Consider the following 18,650-nt stretch of genomic DNA (forward strand, 5'->3'; position numbering starts at 1 on the left):
GTTTTTCTGAGACCATGGAAGGCACACGGCTGGGAGAACATGCCTTTGGAGCAGGCCTTTGTGACCCACGGGAACTTCTGCAGGGGGGAGAGTCGAGGCAGTGACTAATTCCTCTTGGAACAGCAGCACCAGCCTGGCTTTCCTGTTTATACGTGTAAGCCATGCACAATGCTGATACGCTAACAGCTCTCACTCCTGGGTGCCAGAGATTGAATCCACACATTCCTCCGGTCCAGCTGCTGAGTGATAAGTCACAGCAGAAGTGTTTCCCTTCTTCAGGAAAAAGGAGTGACAGTGCCTGGAGGCACGAGCCAGAGGTCCATTATCAGCCAGCCACGGTGAGCCAGCAACAGCCACTCCAGCAGAAAAGCTGACACTATTCCAGCACATACCCAGAGCTGGAAAGAGGCAGCACATCCCTCCCACAACTCCCACAGAGCACTCTTCCAGGCTGGCAACTCTCACCTTGTGTGGCCAGAGGCTGCAGAAGTGCTGAAACACCCTTAAAGTCAGAGAGACTTGAGCCAGAGAGACTGGTAAAGCAAAGCACCGACTCAACACACGCAGAGCACCCGGCTGGAAAAGGTGTGATTCCACGGACCAACGCCTTCCGCTCCCGGGGGTGTGACTGAAGGGCAGGAACACGGGAAGTGCACAGGAGCTGTCCCAAAGCCAAGTGCAGGAGCACAGCCCTCCCCTCCACACGGGCACCACAGCCCCGGGAGCTTCCTGGCAGCACTCACCGATCCACAGCCTCCACATCAAAGCAGAACCGCTTCTCGATGGAGTCTGTCTTCCGCCGCGTGCAGGATTTCAGGGTGACAGCTTCATCCTCCCCCTGAGAGGAGACAGAATCACAGCTGAGGCCAAGAACAACCAGCAACCACAGGCCTGTCCCCAGCACCCACCGCTGGCAACGAGCAGGTTCAAACCTGGGGGGAACTGGCAACACCACCCTGCTAAAAATGTCTATTTATATCTCTGACAGGACTTGTCTTTTTACCCTTATTTAGTCCAAACCTTTGCTGAGGATCCTTCCCTTCAGGAGGCCCATGATTCAATCCGTGCATGAAGCACCACACAACCCATCCTTCACGTGGGCAGGCAGTGCTGGACCACAACTTTGGGGCAAAATCAGCTTTATTTTCCATTGCTGAACAGCACCGCACAGACCCTCTGGCACTTTGTGCTCCACGCTGCGTTTTTGGCAGCACTGTGCACACGAGGACTCTTCACAGGAGCAAACCTGTCTTAAAATGTTTATGATATAACAAAGCAATGACAAAACCGTTCTCCCGTGCAGAGTTCCTCCCTGCGTCCCAGCTGTACTGGATTTCCGAGGGCTGAGCAGCGATCCGGCAGGATCTGTGAGCACTGCTGTCCTCTGCTGGAGGAAATCCTGCCTCAGCCCCTGCCAGCGCAGACACTTCTGCAACTGTGAAATTCCGCTGATGACTTCAGGGAAAATGAATTCTGAAGGAGTTCCTGGAGACAGACGCTTTTCTGGGCTCTCTGTGCTGTTCCTGATGACACCTTGGCTGACCACCCTGTTCCCTGACATCACCACTTTTCCAGGAAACACATTTAGAATCACTTAGATTGGAAAAGACCTCTAAGATCACAGAGGCTGAAAGCTGCCCAGAACAGCCAAGCCCACCACTCATCCACGTCCTCACGTGCCACCACTGCATGTCCATTAAACGCCCCCAGGGAGGGTGACTCCCTGGTTCTGATCCACAAACCCCACCCCGCTGCCACCATCATTCAGCTCCTGACAACCAAAGCACGCCCTAACACGCGGTCCTGCTCATCCCACCATGCCTCCAGGATGGCAGCAGTGTTCCTGGCTGCTTTAAAGCCCCTCCGTGGTGCAGGCACTGCTGTAGGTGCTCCTCTGCTGGGACTCTGAGCCTGCCCCGTTCTGGGGAGAAGCTCTTACTGCTACCTGACTGTTCTCACGTGCTCCCACGGTTCCTAACTCACCAAGAACCCTCCAGACAAGGGACCCAGCACAGAGCCAGGACGACAGGGGAGCTCCCTGCAGGGCTCCTCCCCGGGGTGTGGCAGTGCCCTGTCCCTGATGCCCCCCAGCCTGGCCACTGCCAGCACAAGGCTGCTCCCACTGCCCATCTCCCTGCCCAGAACTCAGGGAATGCCCCTGCTCCAGAGGCACCAATACCCAGCTCTGGCCACAGCCCAGGTCACCAGGGGCTGATACCACCCACGACCCACGAGTGACGGCTCTCCTCATGCAGCACCTTGGCACCCGCTGCAGCCAGAGCCCAGAATCCCCAGCAGGGCAGCCCCAAGCCCCCAGGCTGCTCCATGCCCACGTGTCCAAGGAGGGCACCAAGGTGGACAGAACCCTGGAGCCCGGCCAGAGCTGCCCCAGCACAGGCAGCACTTCATGTGCAAGCACAGCCCCGGAGAGGGGCTCCAGCCTGGCCCTGGAGGGGGGCTCAGGGTGCTGCCCCTGGGTGCTGGGAGAGCCCCGGGATGGGAAGGGACCAGACAAAACACAGGACAGCCTCTGATGATTACAGGGCTGGGATATGTTAATGCTGAGCTATAATGGAGATGCTCCGAGGCAAGAGGAAATTAATTTTGGAAGCTTCCCTGCCCACAGCCGGCTCCCTGTGCCAGCAGGAAGCCGTGTGGGAGCCTGTCCAGCTGCCCCAGGCACTCCCCAGCGAGGGGATTGCGTTTGCAAAGCGTCCCAGCTGGGAGCACTGGGGAGGAACCACTGTTCCTGCTGCACAGAGGAGCAAAGCCAGCCCTGCACACAGCCTGGGAGCACTGGGACACAGCGTGTGCTGGCTCCCCACATCCACTGCTCCCCCCGCTCCTCACACCCCTCGGGGCCCAGGGGAGCTCCAGGCTCTCCTGGCGCTCTGTCCAAAACAAAACAACTCCCTTGGCCAAGTCACGGGATCATCACAGAATGGTCTGGGTGGAAAGGGCGCTTGGAGCTCCCCTCGTTCCACCCTCTGCTGTGGGCAAGGACACTTCCACTCCACCAGGTTGCTCCGAGCCCTGTCCAGCCTGGCCTTGGACGAGGCACAGCCACTGGAGAAGGAGGAATAATGAACAGGTTCTCTTGTCCTTGCCTCGGAGCAGGACAGAGGGACTGGGGAGCAGGCACCCACGGAGCTGGAGCACGGTGGGTGCAGTGGCTGGCAAAGATCCCTGGGCTCTGGGTGTTCCCTGTCTTTTCTTTCTCAAACCAGGAGCCCAGCTCATTCAGCCACTCAGCCTGGAACAAACACGACCCACTCCACCACGTCAGTGCCACCCTGCCAGAAAGGTGGCACAGCGTGAGCCCCGGGAGAGCTGCAGCCAGCAGCGCCTCGTGTTCCCCGGCAGGACACAGCCCTGCTCCTGCCAGCACTCACCCCCTTTCCTCCTGACTTCTGGTCAAAGGGCACCATCGTGATGCGCTTCGATTCTCTCTGGTAGGTGCAGTAATGCTTCACCCAGGAAGTCCCAAAGTGACCTGCAGAGCAAAGACAGGGTTCATGCCCACCACAGCCTCAGTGCCCTCACGTTAGAACCCGCTGTGTTTGACCGTCATTGCACATGCCAGACTCCTGTACCTAAAAGACTTTTACGAGGCACTGGCAGTGATTCCCCCTGACTGCCACATTCCCACAGAAATCCCACAGAAATCCCACAGAAATCCCACAGAAACCCCACAGAATACCCCACTCACTGGGCCAGCCCCTGTCCTCCAGGGGTTCTGTTCCTGCTGACCCAGCCTTCGTGGCCCTGTCCTGACAAACCCCTTCCCAGGCTCCCCCCAGCCCGACACCTACGCTTCTCCTGCACGTAGAGATAGCCCTCCATCGTGTAAGGGCTGATGTTTTTGTGTTCGTGGGGGTTCTCCTTCATCTTCTTCATCAAAGCTTCCACCTCTGACCTCGTTCCTTCAAAGCGGTTCCTCGTCTGCAAATTAAAGCAGGAATTCAGTGCAGGGACCCGTGCCTGGCTCTGCAGCACTCGGGATGGGGCTGGGTCCCTACAGCCCTGTGGGAAATGGCACTGGGGAGCCCAGGGCAGCCACAGGCCAGGTTTGCTTCCTGGGCCTGGGATTTAAGCTAAAACAAAAATATTACAACAATTGGCAAGGCCCTCCAGAACTTTAAGAGGGCTCACAAAAAGAGGGAGAGTGATTTTTGACATGGGTCAAGGACAAGGGAAATGGATTGAAACTAAAAGAGGAGAGGTTTAGATTGCATATTAGGAAAAAATTCTTCCCTGTGAGGGTGGGCAGCCCTGGCACAGGATCCCTGGAAGTGCCCAAGGCCAGGCTGGACAGGACTTGGAGCAGCCTGGGACAGTGGGAGATGTCCCTGCCCATGGCATGGGATGAGATTTAAGGTCCCTTCTAACCCAAACCAGTCTGGGATTCTGTGATTAAAATACACCAGAAGGTGAGGTGGCACTGCCAGACACTGACAGCGACAGGCACAGGGCACAGGGACACCCCGGGCACGGGGACACCACGGACACGGGGACACCACGGACACGGGGACACCCCGGGCACAGGGACACCACGGACACGGGGACACCACGGACACAGGGACACCCCGGGCACAGGGACACCCCAGGCACACTCACATTCTGGATGCTGATTGTCAGCTCTGTTTTGAAATCGCTGAAGTCCTTGGCGAGCTCGTAGCCGTGGTGGTAGAACGTGAAGAGCCCCTGCAGAAAGGCCAGCAGCTGCGTTGGGGAAAAGCAAATGGAGACGGTCAGTAGGGACCCAGAGCTGCACCCAGAGCTGCCAGGGCCGAGGGGAGCGGGCCCTGCGGCCCCCCGGGTGGAGGGGCTCCCCGGTGGGCCTGCTGAGAGGGGCTGTGGGGTGAGGCTGGACCCCCCTGCACTGCCAGGGCTCCCCACACCCCGTTTCACCACAGCACCCCAGTTTTGTGCAGGCTGAGCCCGACTGAGAGCTCACTTACAGGTTCCACAAACTCAAACATCTTCCTCTCCTGGACCTCCTGCACCTTGAAGACGTACTCCAGGGACACCTCGTAGAAGTGCTGCCGAACCAGGTCCACCTGGCTGTCTGCCTGCAGGGGCGTTGGAGGGGAAACACGAGCTCAGGAACGGCCAGAGCACGCCTGGCTCTGATGGGAACAGCCCCAGGCAGAGCAGACCCAGCTCCAGCCCCAGCAACTCCACCCTGAATCCTCTTCCTGAGGTAACCCCTCCCTCGGTGGGGTCTGAGCCACACAAACCCAGGGAACCCACACAATCCAGCCACACGGGGGAACAGGAACCAGCACCTGAACCGTGCTTCCAGGGCTGCAGGCTCCTCCTGCCCTCCCAGCAGCAGCCGGAGCCAGGGGCTGGGGGGGAGATGCCAGCAGATGGCACCAGCAGCCAGCGCTGCTCCAACGCACCTGCACGGCACCCTGCCACCGGGACACATCCCAAACACATCCCAACAAAACCCTGCACGGCACCCTGCCACCGGGACACATCCCAAACACATCCCAACAAAACCCTGCAAGGCACCCTGCCACCGGGACACATCCCAAACACATCCCAACAAAACCCTGCACTGCATCCAGTAACCAGAACAAATCCCAAACACATCCCAACAAAACCCTGCACTGCATCCAGTAACCAGAACACATCCCAAACACATCCCAACAAAACCCTGCAAGGCACCCTGCCACCAGGACACATCCCAAACACATCCCAACAAAACCCTGCACGGCACCCTGCCACCGGGACACATCCCAAACACATCCCAACAAAACCCTGCGCTGCATCCAGCCACCAGGACACACCCCAAACCTCTCCCCACAAGAATCCCACAGTGCACCCCGCACACATCCCACTCCCCATCCCACTGTATCCCATATGGCATCTCCAGGCAGCCCCACAGGGCCGTGCTCTGCCCAGGGCACAGGATCCCCCCTCCAACAGCCACCAGTGGATCCTTCCCTCCCCATCCCCATCTGCCCAGATTCCGAGCCCTCCTCAGCCCGGATTCACTGCCAGATGATCGCCACAGGTATTTCTGCCCTCAAGTCCCCAGCCCTGGCGCAGTCCCACCACCTGGGTACAGGAGCCCCCTGCCCACCAGTGCCCCCAGTAAGGGATCAGCAGCACACCAGCACCGTGCCCAAAGGCAGGGACACACATCCTGCAGGACCAACCCAGCTCGGGGCCAGCAGAAGGAATTCCAGACTTGAAAGAAGTGGCTGAAAACTCAGCACGCTCATCCAGCAGGAGCACTTGTCACCACAGCTAAGCACGTCCTGAATCACTGATGGCTCTTGAAGAGTTTAAGGCACTGAGCCCGATCCCTCCTCCCCCGGAGCACAAAGCAGAGCAGCCACTTGCAGAGAAGGAGACCAGACATCCTTGATTTGTGCTGGCACTCGGGAAGCCCGCAGCAGAACCAGTTCCTTTCTGTTACACTCTTTAATTATAAACCCTCTCTCCTTTCTGACTGCTATCCATTTTGGGATCTCTCTGATTTACTCACCAAGACAGCTCCGTATCCCTTCATTACAGGAAAAGGGGAAAACCCAGCACCCGCAGCCAGAACGAGGGGAAAAATGAGTTTACAGCCAGGAGAACCATTGTTATAAACTGTGTGAGGCATTCAAAAAGCTCTCCACAGTCACAGCCAGACCTGGAAACTCAGAGGCTGCTCTCACCTCCTGAAGCTGGGACTCCTTCTTCTTGGAAGACAAGTTCAAGTGCTTTTCTAGGACACCACAGTACTTCTCAGTCTCCTTGTCGTATTTCTTTTTGGCATCCTACAAAGCAGAGCAAGAAGTGTGACGCTGAGCACAAGGGCCCCAGAGCAGCTGTGACGGCATCCCTATGGCAGCGGGCAGGATGGCAGTGCCAGGTGGGAGCTAAGGTGGCACAGGACCCAGGGGCAGCAGGTGAGGCTGCTTTTATCTGCCCGGAAAATCCACAGGAAAGCGGCTTGTGCTGCCAAAACCCAGGGCTTGAGGGAACCCCTCCTCTGCTCCTGGGGCCCAGTGCTTGGTAAAACACCCAGCTCCAGGTCCAACAACAACAGAGAGAGGCAAGTGCTTTCAAACGGAGCATGGTCACAGCTCCACACCCCTCCCCTGCCACCCCCACGAGAGCCTCTCCCCTGTGCCACGTGGGACAATGACAGTGCCTCCCGTGGCAGGGGCATGACGGATGCCAACTTCTCTTTCCTTCGCACCTCTCCTCCCGGCCTGGCCACCCCAACAACGCCAGGACCAAACCCATGCCAGCTCCTGCCCACAAGCAGTTCCCCTCTGAGGATTCCTCTCTGCGTTTTGTTTTTGGGGGCACGAGGCCGGGCACCGCTGCCATGCGAACGCGGCCCCGGGCGCTGGCAGGAGCTGCTTGCAGGCAGCAGCAGGTTGTTATAACAACAGGGGAGCCACAGACAGTGGTTTTCATTTCAGAACAAAGGCAGGAAAGGAAGAAGGGGGGGCCAGGCTGTCTCACAGCCGCTCTCAGCCACGCCGGCGCTTCCCCGTCCTGCCAGGAGCGGCCGAGTTCCCCGGCAGCCCCCAGCGATGCTTTGGGGTGGGGAGTGCACGCTGGGGGGCTCAGGGAAACGTGAGCCCCTCCAAGAAAATCCTAACTCTTCCCTGGAGTAAGGAAAAAGCTTCACTCCAGCTGGCACGCAGTTTTTGGCCCATGGCACGTTATTTGGTTGTGGGTGAACTCGGAACACTGAGGCACTTCCCAGGAGCTGGATCAGCCCCGTGTCCATCCCAGAGCAGCACAGTGCCTCCCCCGTGCCCCAGCCCATCCTGCAGCGTGCCAGGCCCTGGCCAGCTCCGGGGGCAGGGGCTGGGTTACCTTGGCAGCCCCAATCTGCTCCTTGCGGAACTTCTCCAGCGGCGTGATCAGCACCTCGCTGGCGTTCTCGATCTGGGGGCACAGACAGGCGTGGCTCAGCTGTGCTGCTGCACAGCCTTTGCCGTGGAAACGCTCCCACAGACACCCGCAGGCTTCACCCCATGTCCCTGCCAACCTGTGACCCCCCAGCACCAGCACCGCCGCTCTCCAACAGCAGCTCTCCGCTCCTGATGCTCCTCAAGTGTTTCCCGGCCAAGCCCACCCTCTCCTTGCCCTGCCCTCCCCTGCAGCTCCACCCCAGGCGAGGGAAGGAGCGCTGGGGCAGGCAGTCGGTGTCACCAGGGGGTCCTGGGTGCCACCACCCCCCGCTCCCAGGACGCACGGGGCCGTACCATGCGCATCCGCTCGTCTTCCAGGTTCCGCAGCACCGTGGCGAACTCCTGCAGAGACTTGGCTGGAAAGGGACACAAGCCAGCATTTAACATGCAGTTTCTAAAGACAGAAACTGCTCAGAGGGGTTGTTTTATCTGTCTGTGTTTTGGGCAGGGGGGGGTTGGGGGTTTTTGTTATCTTTGCTCTCTCCCTAGAAAGGTTCCTGCTGCCTGCAGGAGCAACTGGCAGCAGAGCATCCCCAGCACCAGGCTTCATTCTCCAGAGAGCGACACCCTCAGCTCAAACCTGCCCTACCCAAGAGTCAGGCAGCAACCAGAGAGCAGCACTGGCCTCCAGCCATGCCCAGCACACGAGGGGCAGCTCCCCGGCACGGGCACGGCACCAGGGAGACCTGGGTGAGGAGCTGCTTCTGCCAGGACCAGGCACAAATAAACAAGCAAAGCTAAATCAGGGCTCAAGCTTCTTTGCTCTCCTGGCTCCAGATGATGTGCACAATAAACTCTAAAAGCTCAGCTGGGGCAGGAGCAGGATGGGAGAGGGAAGAGGCTGAAGCCACCGCCCTGTGCCAGGAGAAGCTCCTGGCAGAGCCAGGCTTAGCTCAGGGAGCGCTGCCAGGCTCGGCTCTGCTGATTCCCTCCAGCGCAGGATCCCGTGCTCCAGCAGCGAGGCTGCTGCTCCCCTGCCTCAGAGCACAGCCCCCTGCAGTGCATCCAGCCACAGCCACCTCCAGATTCTCCTCTCCAGTGCAAAACATCCAGCTGACTGCGATGGTTTCAGACGCGGGCAATCTTCTCCCTTTCCTATCCGGCAGGGACAGGTTTAGGCCAAGAAGCAACGACCGATTCCCTGCGGAAGGCTTTGCTGCTGTGGAACCAGGAGGAATATTCTGTTCCCAGACAAACTCCTGCACCCCTTGGTGCCCCGGTGTGTGTTTCCCAGCCGTGGGGGCCCCCGGGGTGCGGCTCCAGGACTCACCGATGCAGATCTCGTCGTCGGTCTCGGCGTCGCCGATGCAGCGGAATTTAAACTCGTTGAGGGAATCCGCGAACTTGCGCTTGGCGGCCGACAGGTCTGGGAGAGCAGGAGCAGGGAAAACGGGGATGTTACCAAGGGGAAAGTCCCCCAGGAGCAGGATGCAGGCAGACACACGATCCCAGCCGGGAAATACCCACAGAGCGACCCGTGTGAGGGACTCCTGGCACCAGGGAAGCCCCGGAGCGCTGCCCTTCTGCCCCAGCCCAGGGCCAGGGCTCTGTGGGGTCCCTGTCAGCACCCCCAAAACACCCTGCAGGAGATGAAACCTCCAAACAGCAGAAGAGCCACCGCAGAGCTCAGACCTAGAGCCACGGGGCAGCAGGAAATGGTGACACAGAGTGACACTGCCCCCAGGAGATGGCACCTGTGCCGTGAGGGGAGGCAGCAGCACAGAGCTTTGCTGCCTCCCAAGCTGCAGATCCTCTCCCAGATCTGGATCCTATTAAGTTCTTACTGGCAGTGACCCGAGGGGATGCAGGGTTGGCTTTTCCGGGCAGCCCTGTTACCCTGGCACGGGCAGACAGCCCCGGGCACTGCGAGGCCACCGGCGCTGCCCGAGTGAGGAAGGCACAGCGTTCACTCCCCCCGGCATTTCTTCACCCAAAGCCCAAAATTCCGTGGTTTCTTTCCCTTTCCCAGCGCCGGTGGAAAATGTGTGTGCACGCAAAGGCCATTTCCTCCCCTCAGACACCGAGAGCCAAGAGATAACCACACCAGAGCCCGAGTGTTCTGTTTCCCCCGTGGGACAAGGGAGTTGGCAACTTTCTCCAAGCATTAAAGCAGTTTTCCCGGTATGGCTGCTGACAGCTCTGGGGTTAATCCTGCCCAGTTCAGCCCCGGCTGCCTTCACACAGCTGCCTCCTAAGGCAGCAGGAAATCACCCAGCCGAGCAGGCAGGGAGAGGGAAATCCCTGGGAGCTCTCCCAGTGGAAAAGTACAGAGGGGGCTTCTTCAAGGAGAAGGCTCACACATGACAAGGTTTGCACTTTGCTCCCTGGAGGATGGAACCAGCCTGGGTTTGCACCCTTCCCGTGCCTGCAGCTGCTGGGAGTCCCCACTGGCACCTTCAGAAGCAAGACACACAGTTTTTGGGGAAACTTCCCAGGTGCTCCTGGGCAGGATTGAGAAGAGGGACTCGGGAGGGTGGGAGGGGTTGTTCCAGCTCAGCACAGGGCAAAGAGCACTGGGGCAGCCCTGTGCAGCTCTCCCTGCTCCCTTCCCATGTGGTGCCAGCAGCAGAGCAGCCTCCCTCCCTCACCAGAGCAGGGCTCGGGGACTCTCAGCCAGTCCCTCCTGCCTGCCCTGGAATAACCACGAAGATGATGTCCATGATCTCAGGAGATATCTCCTCTCCCCCAGCCTCTGCTGGAGAGGCTGGAGCACAGGGATGAACACCTGGGGGGAGCTGAGCTCCTGGGGGCAGGGTCACCCTCTCCTCCACCTGAGAGTGAGGAGCAGCCGAGGGCTCTGGGACCAGGCATGAGCCTTTGGAGGCAGCAGCAGCGACAGCAATGGCCCAAGGTGCTCGTAAATAGGCACGGGAGAGGCAGGGGGAGCAGGAGATAACTCCTGGAGTGACAGCGATAAAGGATAAAATTAGCAGCAGGATCAGCCAGAAAAGGAGAGAGGGGCACCCAAGTGGGGCCTCATCGCCGTCCCTGGGCCACTCAGGCCCAGCCATGCCCCAGCATCCCCCCTTCCTAAGAGCTGGGACCCCTCAACTGCCTTCTGTGACAATACCCCTGCAGCTGAAGCAGGCAGGCACAGGGAGAACAGGGCAGCCCCCGACGAGCCTCAGCTCCTGAGGGCTCTCCTTCCCCAGGGCTGTGAACAGGCAAACCCCAAATCCTGCAAAGGCTCAACAGAATCTGCTGCTTCCTCTCACACACGAGCAAAAAGAAACACCTGGGCACCGCACAAGAGTCACAGCAGGGCTGCACCAAGGGCTGGCAAGTTTTCCTTCCAAGTCCTCTGCTGGCTTGATCGGTCAGCCACAGGGAAAACCACCACAAAAAGCCTGGGAAATCCTCCTGCCCGAGCAACACAACCAGCTCAGCTTGCAGTTATCATCATCATCATCATCACCACCATCACCTGCCACGGCTCCCTGGTGAGGATGGGACAATCCCTTCGGGAAAGCCCCTGTGACAAAACCTGGCACACACCAGTCCATCTGCACAGCTACAGCAACCAAGGACCTCAATAAAATGTCCTTTTAAAAGTGATGCATCCCAGCCACCCACCTCGGACACAGCAGGAAGGGGGAGGGCTCCCAGCAGGTGAGAGGGCAGCAGCCTCTCCTGGAAGCAGCCTTGGATACCCCTCTGCCTGTCCCTGCTCCCTCACTCCCACCCCAGGGGTGCCCCCACTTTCCCCCTCGCTCTGCACCCAGGGACCTGTGCAATTGCTGGCTGAATTCCATCCCAGCACCTCCAGCTCCAGGGCTCCCTCCAAACCTGGCTGAAGGTGCCCCCCGAGCCCCCAGGAGCCCTGCGAGGCACCAGCAGCGCCTCGAGCTCCCTGTGGCCCCCTCCTCCTCCTCCTCCTCAGCTAAGAGCTCAGTCTTTCTGGGAAGTGGTTGCTGTTACTGCAAGGAGCCTGAAGTGGTTGCTTTCTGCACAAAAAGCCTCTTCCAAAGGAATTTGGAGCTACTGAAAGAGGAAGTGTGACGATTTCCCAACGCTCCTCCCTGAGTGCAGCGCCCTGGGCTGCGGGGGTGACCCCACTCCTGCCAGGTCTGCACCCCAGGAACCACCGAGGGGAACCACAACACGTTGAAACGAGATGTCAGCAGGGCAAACACCCCCCTGCCCGGTCCTGCTGCCCGGTCCCGTGATGGAAAGATCAGATCAGCCGGGGAAAAGTGAAACTGCTGCCTCAGAGCTGGGGGCTCCCCCAGAGCTGACTCTGCAGCCAGTGTGCCACATAAGCTGGAAAGAGCAAAGAGCTCCAGCTCAGCTGGACCCGGGGCAGGGGCAGGGGCAGCAGGATGGGTGTTCGGGCTGAGTCTGGCCGGGAAGGGTTAATGCTGCTGCAAAGGGGGAGCAGAGGATGCTGCTGCAAGGCGAGCTCGGGGCTCTGCCAGAGGCTGTGCTCACACGGAACGGGATTTCTACACTTCCTGCAAAGAAAACTGCTTCACAGCCTATATTTAATGTTCAAGTGGACAACAGGAACCGAGACTCCTGCCCCTTCCTTCCCCTGCAGCAAGGAACAGTAGGAGCAGCAGGCTCGGGCCGTCTGTCCCCTGCAAGCCCCCGGAGAGGGACAGGAGGACAATGCCAGCCCCCACCAGCAGCACCCCTGCCCCAAGATCTGGGGGGGCACCGCTCACAGCCCCCACTTGGCTGCAGGGAACAGGACACAGCGCCTGGCCACGCTGGCATCACCTCCACAGCCCCCCCAGCCAGCTCAGAACATCCCCAGGGCCCACGGGGATGGGTAATCCAGGGACGAGCCGCTCTAATTCGCAGCCAAACCAGCCGGATTACAGCCTGCCAATATGGTGTCTGTGCCCACAGCCTGCCAGGGCTGCAGCACAGCACCCCTTCCTGGGGTCACACCGCGCTCCTGCAGCTCAGGGAGAGCCAGGGAAGGGGTTTGGGAAAGGTCAGAGCTGGGGATGGCCAGCTGGGACTGCCCCATGGATGCCTGTGAGCACTCTGCACGGGGCACTCACCCAACCTGGCCCCGCAGCTCGTGCAGGAGTCCAGCAGCAAGAAGCTCATGCCTGAAAACAGCGTTTGCAGCTGCCAGTTTGGAGTTTTACCCGCCCAGGCCCGGCCCTTGCAGCGCTGGGATCGGCACCAAGCGTCAGGGCAGCTATCATGAAACGCTTCGCTTGCTCCAGAAGGCTCAAATCCCCTCTCTGCGCTTCCCAGCAAGGTCAGCAAAGCCCTGCTCCCGTGAGACAACGCGGTGCTCTGGGCCTGGCCCGGTCCCAGAGCCACTTCCATACAGAATTAGCGCTGATTTGTTTATTAAACAACTTCTCCACCAGGTGGTTGGAGTTAATCCGTGATTTAGGATGGGACGGCAGCTGCTGGCAGGTTCCCCTCTGAATCATCAGCAGCAAATGTATGAAACCAGATGGGCAGAGCCCGGCCCACCCCCGGCACAGCTTCTGCCGTCATGTTCTGCACAAAAGCCTATGGAGAGGGGATTGGCACACGCCAGAGAGGGAGGTTAGAGGCTGCCAAAGACAGCAAGGTGACCCCGAGGAGCAGGGCCACGGGCACAGCCCCTGCAGCCACCCCCAAGGCAGGGAGAGCATCCCTGACGTGGCCCTGCAGCTCCCCAGACCCCATTTTGGTGCTTTTCCACACACACAGCCTCCAGCTGAGCCCTGTCCCAGCAGCACACCCAGGGAGGACGAATCTCACCTCCTCATTCTTGCCACGGAAAGTTTACAAACACTCGTTCCCTACAAACCGCGCGAAAAACCCAAAACCGCTCAGACGTGACCAAGCACAAACCAGCCTGGAGCTGTGTCCAGGATGCCCCAGGAGGTGCCAGAGCTGCAGCTCAGCCTTGCCTGCAGCCAGGGGAGCGCTGGGCACTGCTGCCAGCCGAGGCATCTGCCTGCATTCCCACTCCCAACGTGGCTCCGTACGGCAGCGTTTGCCACGGGGACAGAGAACCCTTTGTGGGCTGAATGGCACCATTGACCAGGCTCAAACAGCAGCTCACATCTGAATTATTTCTGCGATATTTTGAGAGATAAAGGTTCCGCGCTTCGTGAAAAACAAAGTTATCCCTCGGAAGGACCGCCTGGCTGCACAGCTAAAATTATCCCCGGCTGCCCACCAGCCCAGCACCCCGGCCACGTCATCCTGCCGCCCCCAAATCAATAATGCCTGAGTTATCTTGGCAGCTTCGCCAGGCCAGGATGTTTTTGCAAAGCTTCCCAAGATTCCTGATGGAAGGCACCGGAGATGCAAGGGAAGCGAAGCCACAAGGACCATCAGGGCCCGAGCTGCCAGTCCAGCGTGTCCCGTGTGACATCCTGCAGCAGCACTCCCCGTGCTCCAGCCCCTCTCCTGTTCTCCCCTGGTCTGAGGAGGCTGATGGTCAGATAGAACCCTTGCCCTCCTGCCCCACCTCTCAACCATGCGTCAGCCCTGGACTCCTCAGGCTCTGGAGCCCCGAGGCCGGTGCTGAGCCTGCTTTGCACAGAGGCAAAGGTCCTGCAGCCTCTCTCCATCATTCCTGTTCAGCTTTCCTTAGCGCTTGCCCATCAAGTCACACTGCAACAAAGCCACTTTGGTGAGGCAGACCTTTGTCTCACAGTGGCTGAGACACTGCAGAAGCCCAGCTCACGAAACAGCTCTGCCTTCCCCCTCAGAGTGTCACCGGGGCTGTGACACTCTGATCCAGGCAGGGATGGGCTAACGAAGTGTCCCTGACACAGTTAATGAAGTGCCCCTCACCAAGGGTCCCACCTGAAGGGACTCCAGCACTGGGCATCAAGCAGCGACCTCTCCATGCCACCAGGAAAGGAAGACTTGGGAGACTCCCACGTGGAAAACCCTGGATGATGTTCTCCACTTGCCCAAACAGAACTTTTCAGCAGGAACCACTCCACAGTGAAGCGCTCTGTGCCCAGCACAGCCTGGCCCTGCATTAATCAGGTTATTTGAACGAGCTGCAGCAGCTCCTGGCTCAGACACCACAGTGGGGAGAGCGGCCAGAGGTGATGATGCTGGGCGGGGACAAAGGGCAGCCGTGGCACATGGAGGGCCAGGGAGCTCCTGGGTGTGCAGCCACAGGTGCCAGGCAGCAGAGGACACGCAGGAAACAAAACCCAGGAATGATGTAAACGACCCCCGGAAAGGCTTCCCATTCCTGGAGAGCCTGAGAGACAGATGTCTGCAGCTGCAGGGAGGCACAGCCCAACAGAGCCCTCACTCCCAGCAAGGAGCAGCGGGGCTCAGAGGAACACGGACCTGCCAGAGCCCTCCTGGCAGCACTGGCAACCACTACGCACCCCAGGATGGCCCTGGGAGGTAAAGGGCCCAAAGCCAGGTGCCAGCACGCTGGCAGGCAGCTTCCAGGCTGCCACCCCCGTGTAGAGAACCAGCACAACGCCCCAGCGCCGAGCAGAGCCCGTGGTGACCCCTGCCCAGGGGGCTTCCTGCTGCTCTGCACGAACCTGGCAACATCCCAGCCCTCGCAGAGCATCGCTGCCCACGGCTCCCGGAGGGGCACAGCCCTTCTGCCCCCCAGCACAGGGCAGCGTCCCCCGGACGCCATCCCCGCTCTCCTGTGCTGGACACAGAGTGCTCCGTGCACACAGCAGCAAAACAAAATAAAACGGGGTTTCTCCACTTCCCCACCCGGCTCCCACGTCTGGCACTTTTCCCCGTGCTTATTTTTGTTCACATCCTGGTGTTGTTTCACGGCAGAACCCCCCGGCCCGGCCTGCGGCCGCAGAGCCTGCCGGGCAGGGAGCCAGGCGTGGGAGCAACGGGAGCTCAGGTGGGAGCAGGCAAGGTCCCCGAATAAAAGCCGGGGTAAATGTTCACCCCTCCAACACAGAGGAGGGATGCACCCAAACAGCAAACACAGGCGACGGCTGAAGTGCCTGGAAAACATCAGGGACATGGCAATGAGATGGAAAATTACCGCCCGGCTGGCATTTCCACGGGCAGCCGACTGCACGGGCGAGGAAGCGGCAGGGAAAATCCCGGTGTCCCAACCAGGCCAGGGATTTGGGCACAGTGCTGGCTCAGAGAGAGAGATGCCAGACCTGCTGAGCACGGCTGTCCCACTGCACCGAGCGCCTGACCTTCAAACCCCAACCCCTGACCGCTATTCCCAAAACAAGGATTTTGAATATCGCAATTCCATCTGCACACTGCCCCTGCTCCAGGCAGCTCATGTAAATGCCTCCAGCCTTACACCTGTGGGTAGATGCCTCCCAGGGCAGCATGGAAATGCTGTGTTTTACTCACATCACTCTCCTTTTTAGCTCCCCATTGCCCCCAGCTCCCTCACTGGAGAGTGCAGGTCAGTCCCTGTTAGCATAACACTGCTCCAACAACCGCAGCTTCTCCTCCAGGCCTTCTCCTCCAAGTGCCAGGGGAGGTTCAGGTTGGGCTTCAGGAGACATTTCTCCCTGGAAAGAACGGTCAGGCTTTGGAAGGAGCTGTCCAGGGGGTGGTGGAGCCCCCACGCCCAGAGGTGTCCAAGGAAGGACTGCATGCGGCACTCAGTGCTCTGGGCTGGTTGACGAGACGGTGACGGGTCACAGGTTGGACCTGATAATCTTGGAGGTCATTTCCATCCTCAATCATTGTGTAATTCTGTGATTCCTCTCCAAACCCCGGCAAGACCCACAGGAAGGCCGCAGATGACTTTACCCTTGTTACCACAATATTTCATCGACTGGAGCCTGGAATCACATTTCATTAGGACAGAATGCCCTGCCCGAGACAGCTAATCGATTTAGAGGACACTAATCCAGAAGAAATTCGCTCCTGACCCAGGCAATGCCCATTAGTGGAGCAGAAGGGGGTCTGGCAGGGAGGGCGGTCCCTGCACGGGGGGGCTGTGGCAGAGCCCCTGCCAGACACCCAGATTGCCTCAGGCACTGGCCCCGCTTCGGGATTAGCTTGTTATTAAATCTAATTAGCTAACAGGTGGGACACAGGGCTTGATTTCTCAAGGGGCAGCACCAAAGCACTGGGGTCCCCAGGGGACGATGCGGCCCCAGGCGGGGAGGGGACCCAGGCCCCGTCCCTGCGGGCAGGACAGACCCTCCTGGCACATCCCAGCCAGCCCATGGCACGGGGCAGTGCCTCCCCTGTCCCCCCTCTCCTGCTCTCGCCCACAGCCAGCGCAGGGAAGCGGGGTCAGCTCCCAGCCCCTCCAGGAGCAGCTCTGCACAACCTCCTTCCTCCTCCTCCCAAGGAGGCTGCGGAAATCCTCTCGTCGCCGGTGCTCCTCCACCTCAGCTGTAAGAACAGGAAAAATCCCACTGTGCTGCAGGAACATCAGTGGCAAGTGAGTCAATTTTTCCTGCTTCGGCAGGAAAAGAGAATCATAAATTAAAATCTCCAGCAGAGCACAGGGAGGCACGCAGGGTGAGGACAGGGATGCACAGCCCAGGGCGCAGCACAGAGCCGTGGAATAGTTTAGGTGGGAAAAACCCTCAAAGATTCTCACATCCTGCTGTTCCCCCTGCACTGCCAAAGCCAACATTGACCATTGTCCTCATCTGTAAAACCCCTCCAGTGACTCCACCACTGCCCTGGGCAGCCTGTGCCAGCGTCTGACCACCCTTTCCAGGAAGAAATCACCGCCTTTAACCTGGGCTTTCTCCCGGAATTCGTGGGAGAGACTCCCAACGCTCTGCTCTGCAATGGTTGGGATTTTTCTGTAGAACATTGCTTAGCAACCAGCACTCAACCAGGGCACCGCTCTGGACAGACGCTGCTTCAGCGAGAAAAAGAATGAAAAACCAGCAAAGGGACGCGGCACCAGGCAGCGTTATTAGGAAAGGGCACACGCCAGCTCTTTTTACAGGTCACTCGGCCCAGAGAACCCTCCACACCCCCCTCGCCGTGCCTCATGGAATCCCAGACTGCTCTGGGACCTTAAAGCTCATCCCATTCCAGCCCCTGCCATGGGCAGGGTCCCCTTCCACTGTCCCAGGCTGCTCCAAGCCCTGCCTGAGGGTGCAGAGTGTGGGGAATGGGGAGGCGGCAGCACCCAGCCCTTGGCTGTCCCTCGCTCCCCGCGTCTCCACGTGCCACAGGCAGATGGTCCGGAGGCTGCTGCGCCTCCCACCAGCCAGAAACCCGGCTGGCATCGCGGCACAGACATCCCCTTCCCCACGGGCACCACGGTCCCCACGCCACAGAGCGTCCCCAGCACACCCCTGCACGCCGTGACCCCCCGGACCCCATCAGCCGCCGGGAGCCGAGAGAGGAGAGCGATTCCCAGTTCCTGCGAGCCGCACCTGAGACCATCCCTGCCACGAACGGCGGGGGCCATGCCCTCAAGAGCCGCCCTTGTCTGCAGCCCACGGGCCCAGGGCCACCAGCGCTCGCACGGAGCGGGCGGAGGCACCTTTGGCACAGGGAGAGCGCCGGGAAAACACGGAAAACGGGGAAAACATCCCTGTCGCCGCCGGCACGGTGACAGCCGCTCGCGTGCCCGGCGGAGGAGGACGGGGATGATTCACGGCAGAGCGAACAAGCTGTGCAGCTCCCCGTACGCGCTCCCCCTCGCTCTGCCTCCCCTCCCACCCACCACGGTCACGCTACAGCAACTCATCACAGCGCTCCTGAAAAGCGAGGGATGAAGCAACCCAAACCCAGAGATGGATGCAGGCATCCACAGCCCATCCACACTGTCCCCGAGACTGACCCCACTGTCCCCCA

At 59.7% G+C, this 18,650-nt stretch overlaps 1 protein-coding gene across 4 annotated transcripts in view; it reads right to left on the reverse strand.

Moving 5' to 3' along the window:
- ARHGAP26 (Rho GTPase activating protein 26) overlaps nt 1-18,650 on the reverse strand; it is a 103,993-nt gene that overhangs the window by 77,810 nt on the left and 7,533 nt on the right. For all 4 annotated transcript variants that reach the window (XM_040078076.2, XM_040078075.2, XM_040078077.2 and 1 more), the window contains exons 2-10: nt 9,205-9,300; nt 8,229-8,290; nt 7,837-7,908; nt 6,678-6,779; nt 4,962-5,072; nt 4,618-4,722; nt 3,813-3,942; nt 3,393-3,493; nt 744-838 (exon numbers count right to left, since the gene is read on the reverse strand). In XM_040078076.2, the coding sequence (XP_039934010.1) occupies nt 744-838; nt 3,393-3,493; nt 3,813-3,942; nt 4,618-4,722; nt 4,962-5,072; nt 6,678-6,779; nt 7,837-7,908; nt 8,229-8,290; nt 9,205-9,300 (874 nt within the window). The remainder of the gene's footprint in view (nt 1-743; nt 839-3,392; nt 3,494-3,812; nt 3,943-4,617; nt 4,723-4,961; nt 5,073-6,677; nt 6,780-7,836; nt 7,909-8,228; nt 8,291-9,204; nt 9,301-18,650) is intronic.

The sequence above is a fragment of the Hirundo rustica genome, chromosome 14 (genome assembly GCF_015227805.2).
Source record: "Hirundo rustica isolate bHirRus1 chromosome 14, bHirRus1.pri.v3, whole genome shotgun sequence".
Lineage (NCBI taxonomy): Eukaryota > Metazoa > Chordata > Aves > Passeriformes > Hirundinidae > Hirundo > Hirundo rustica.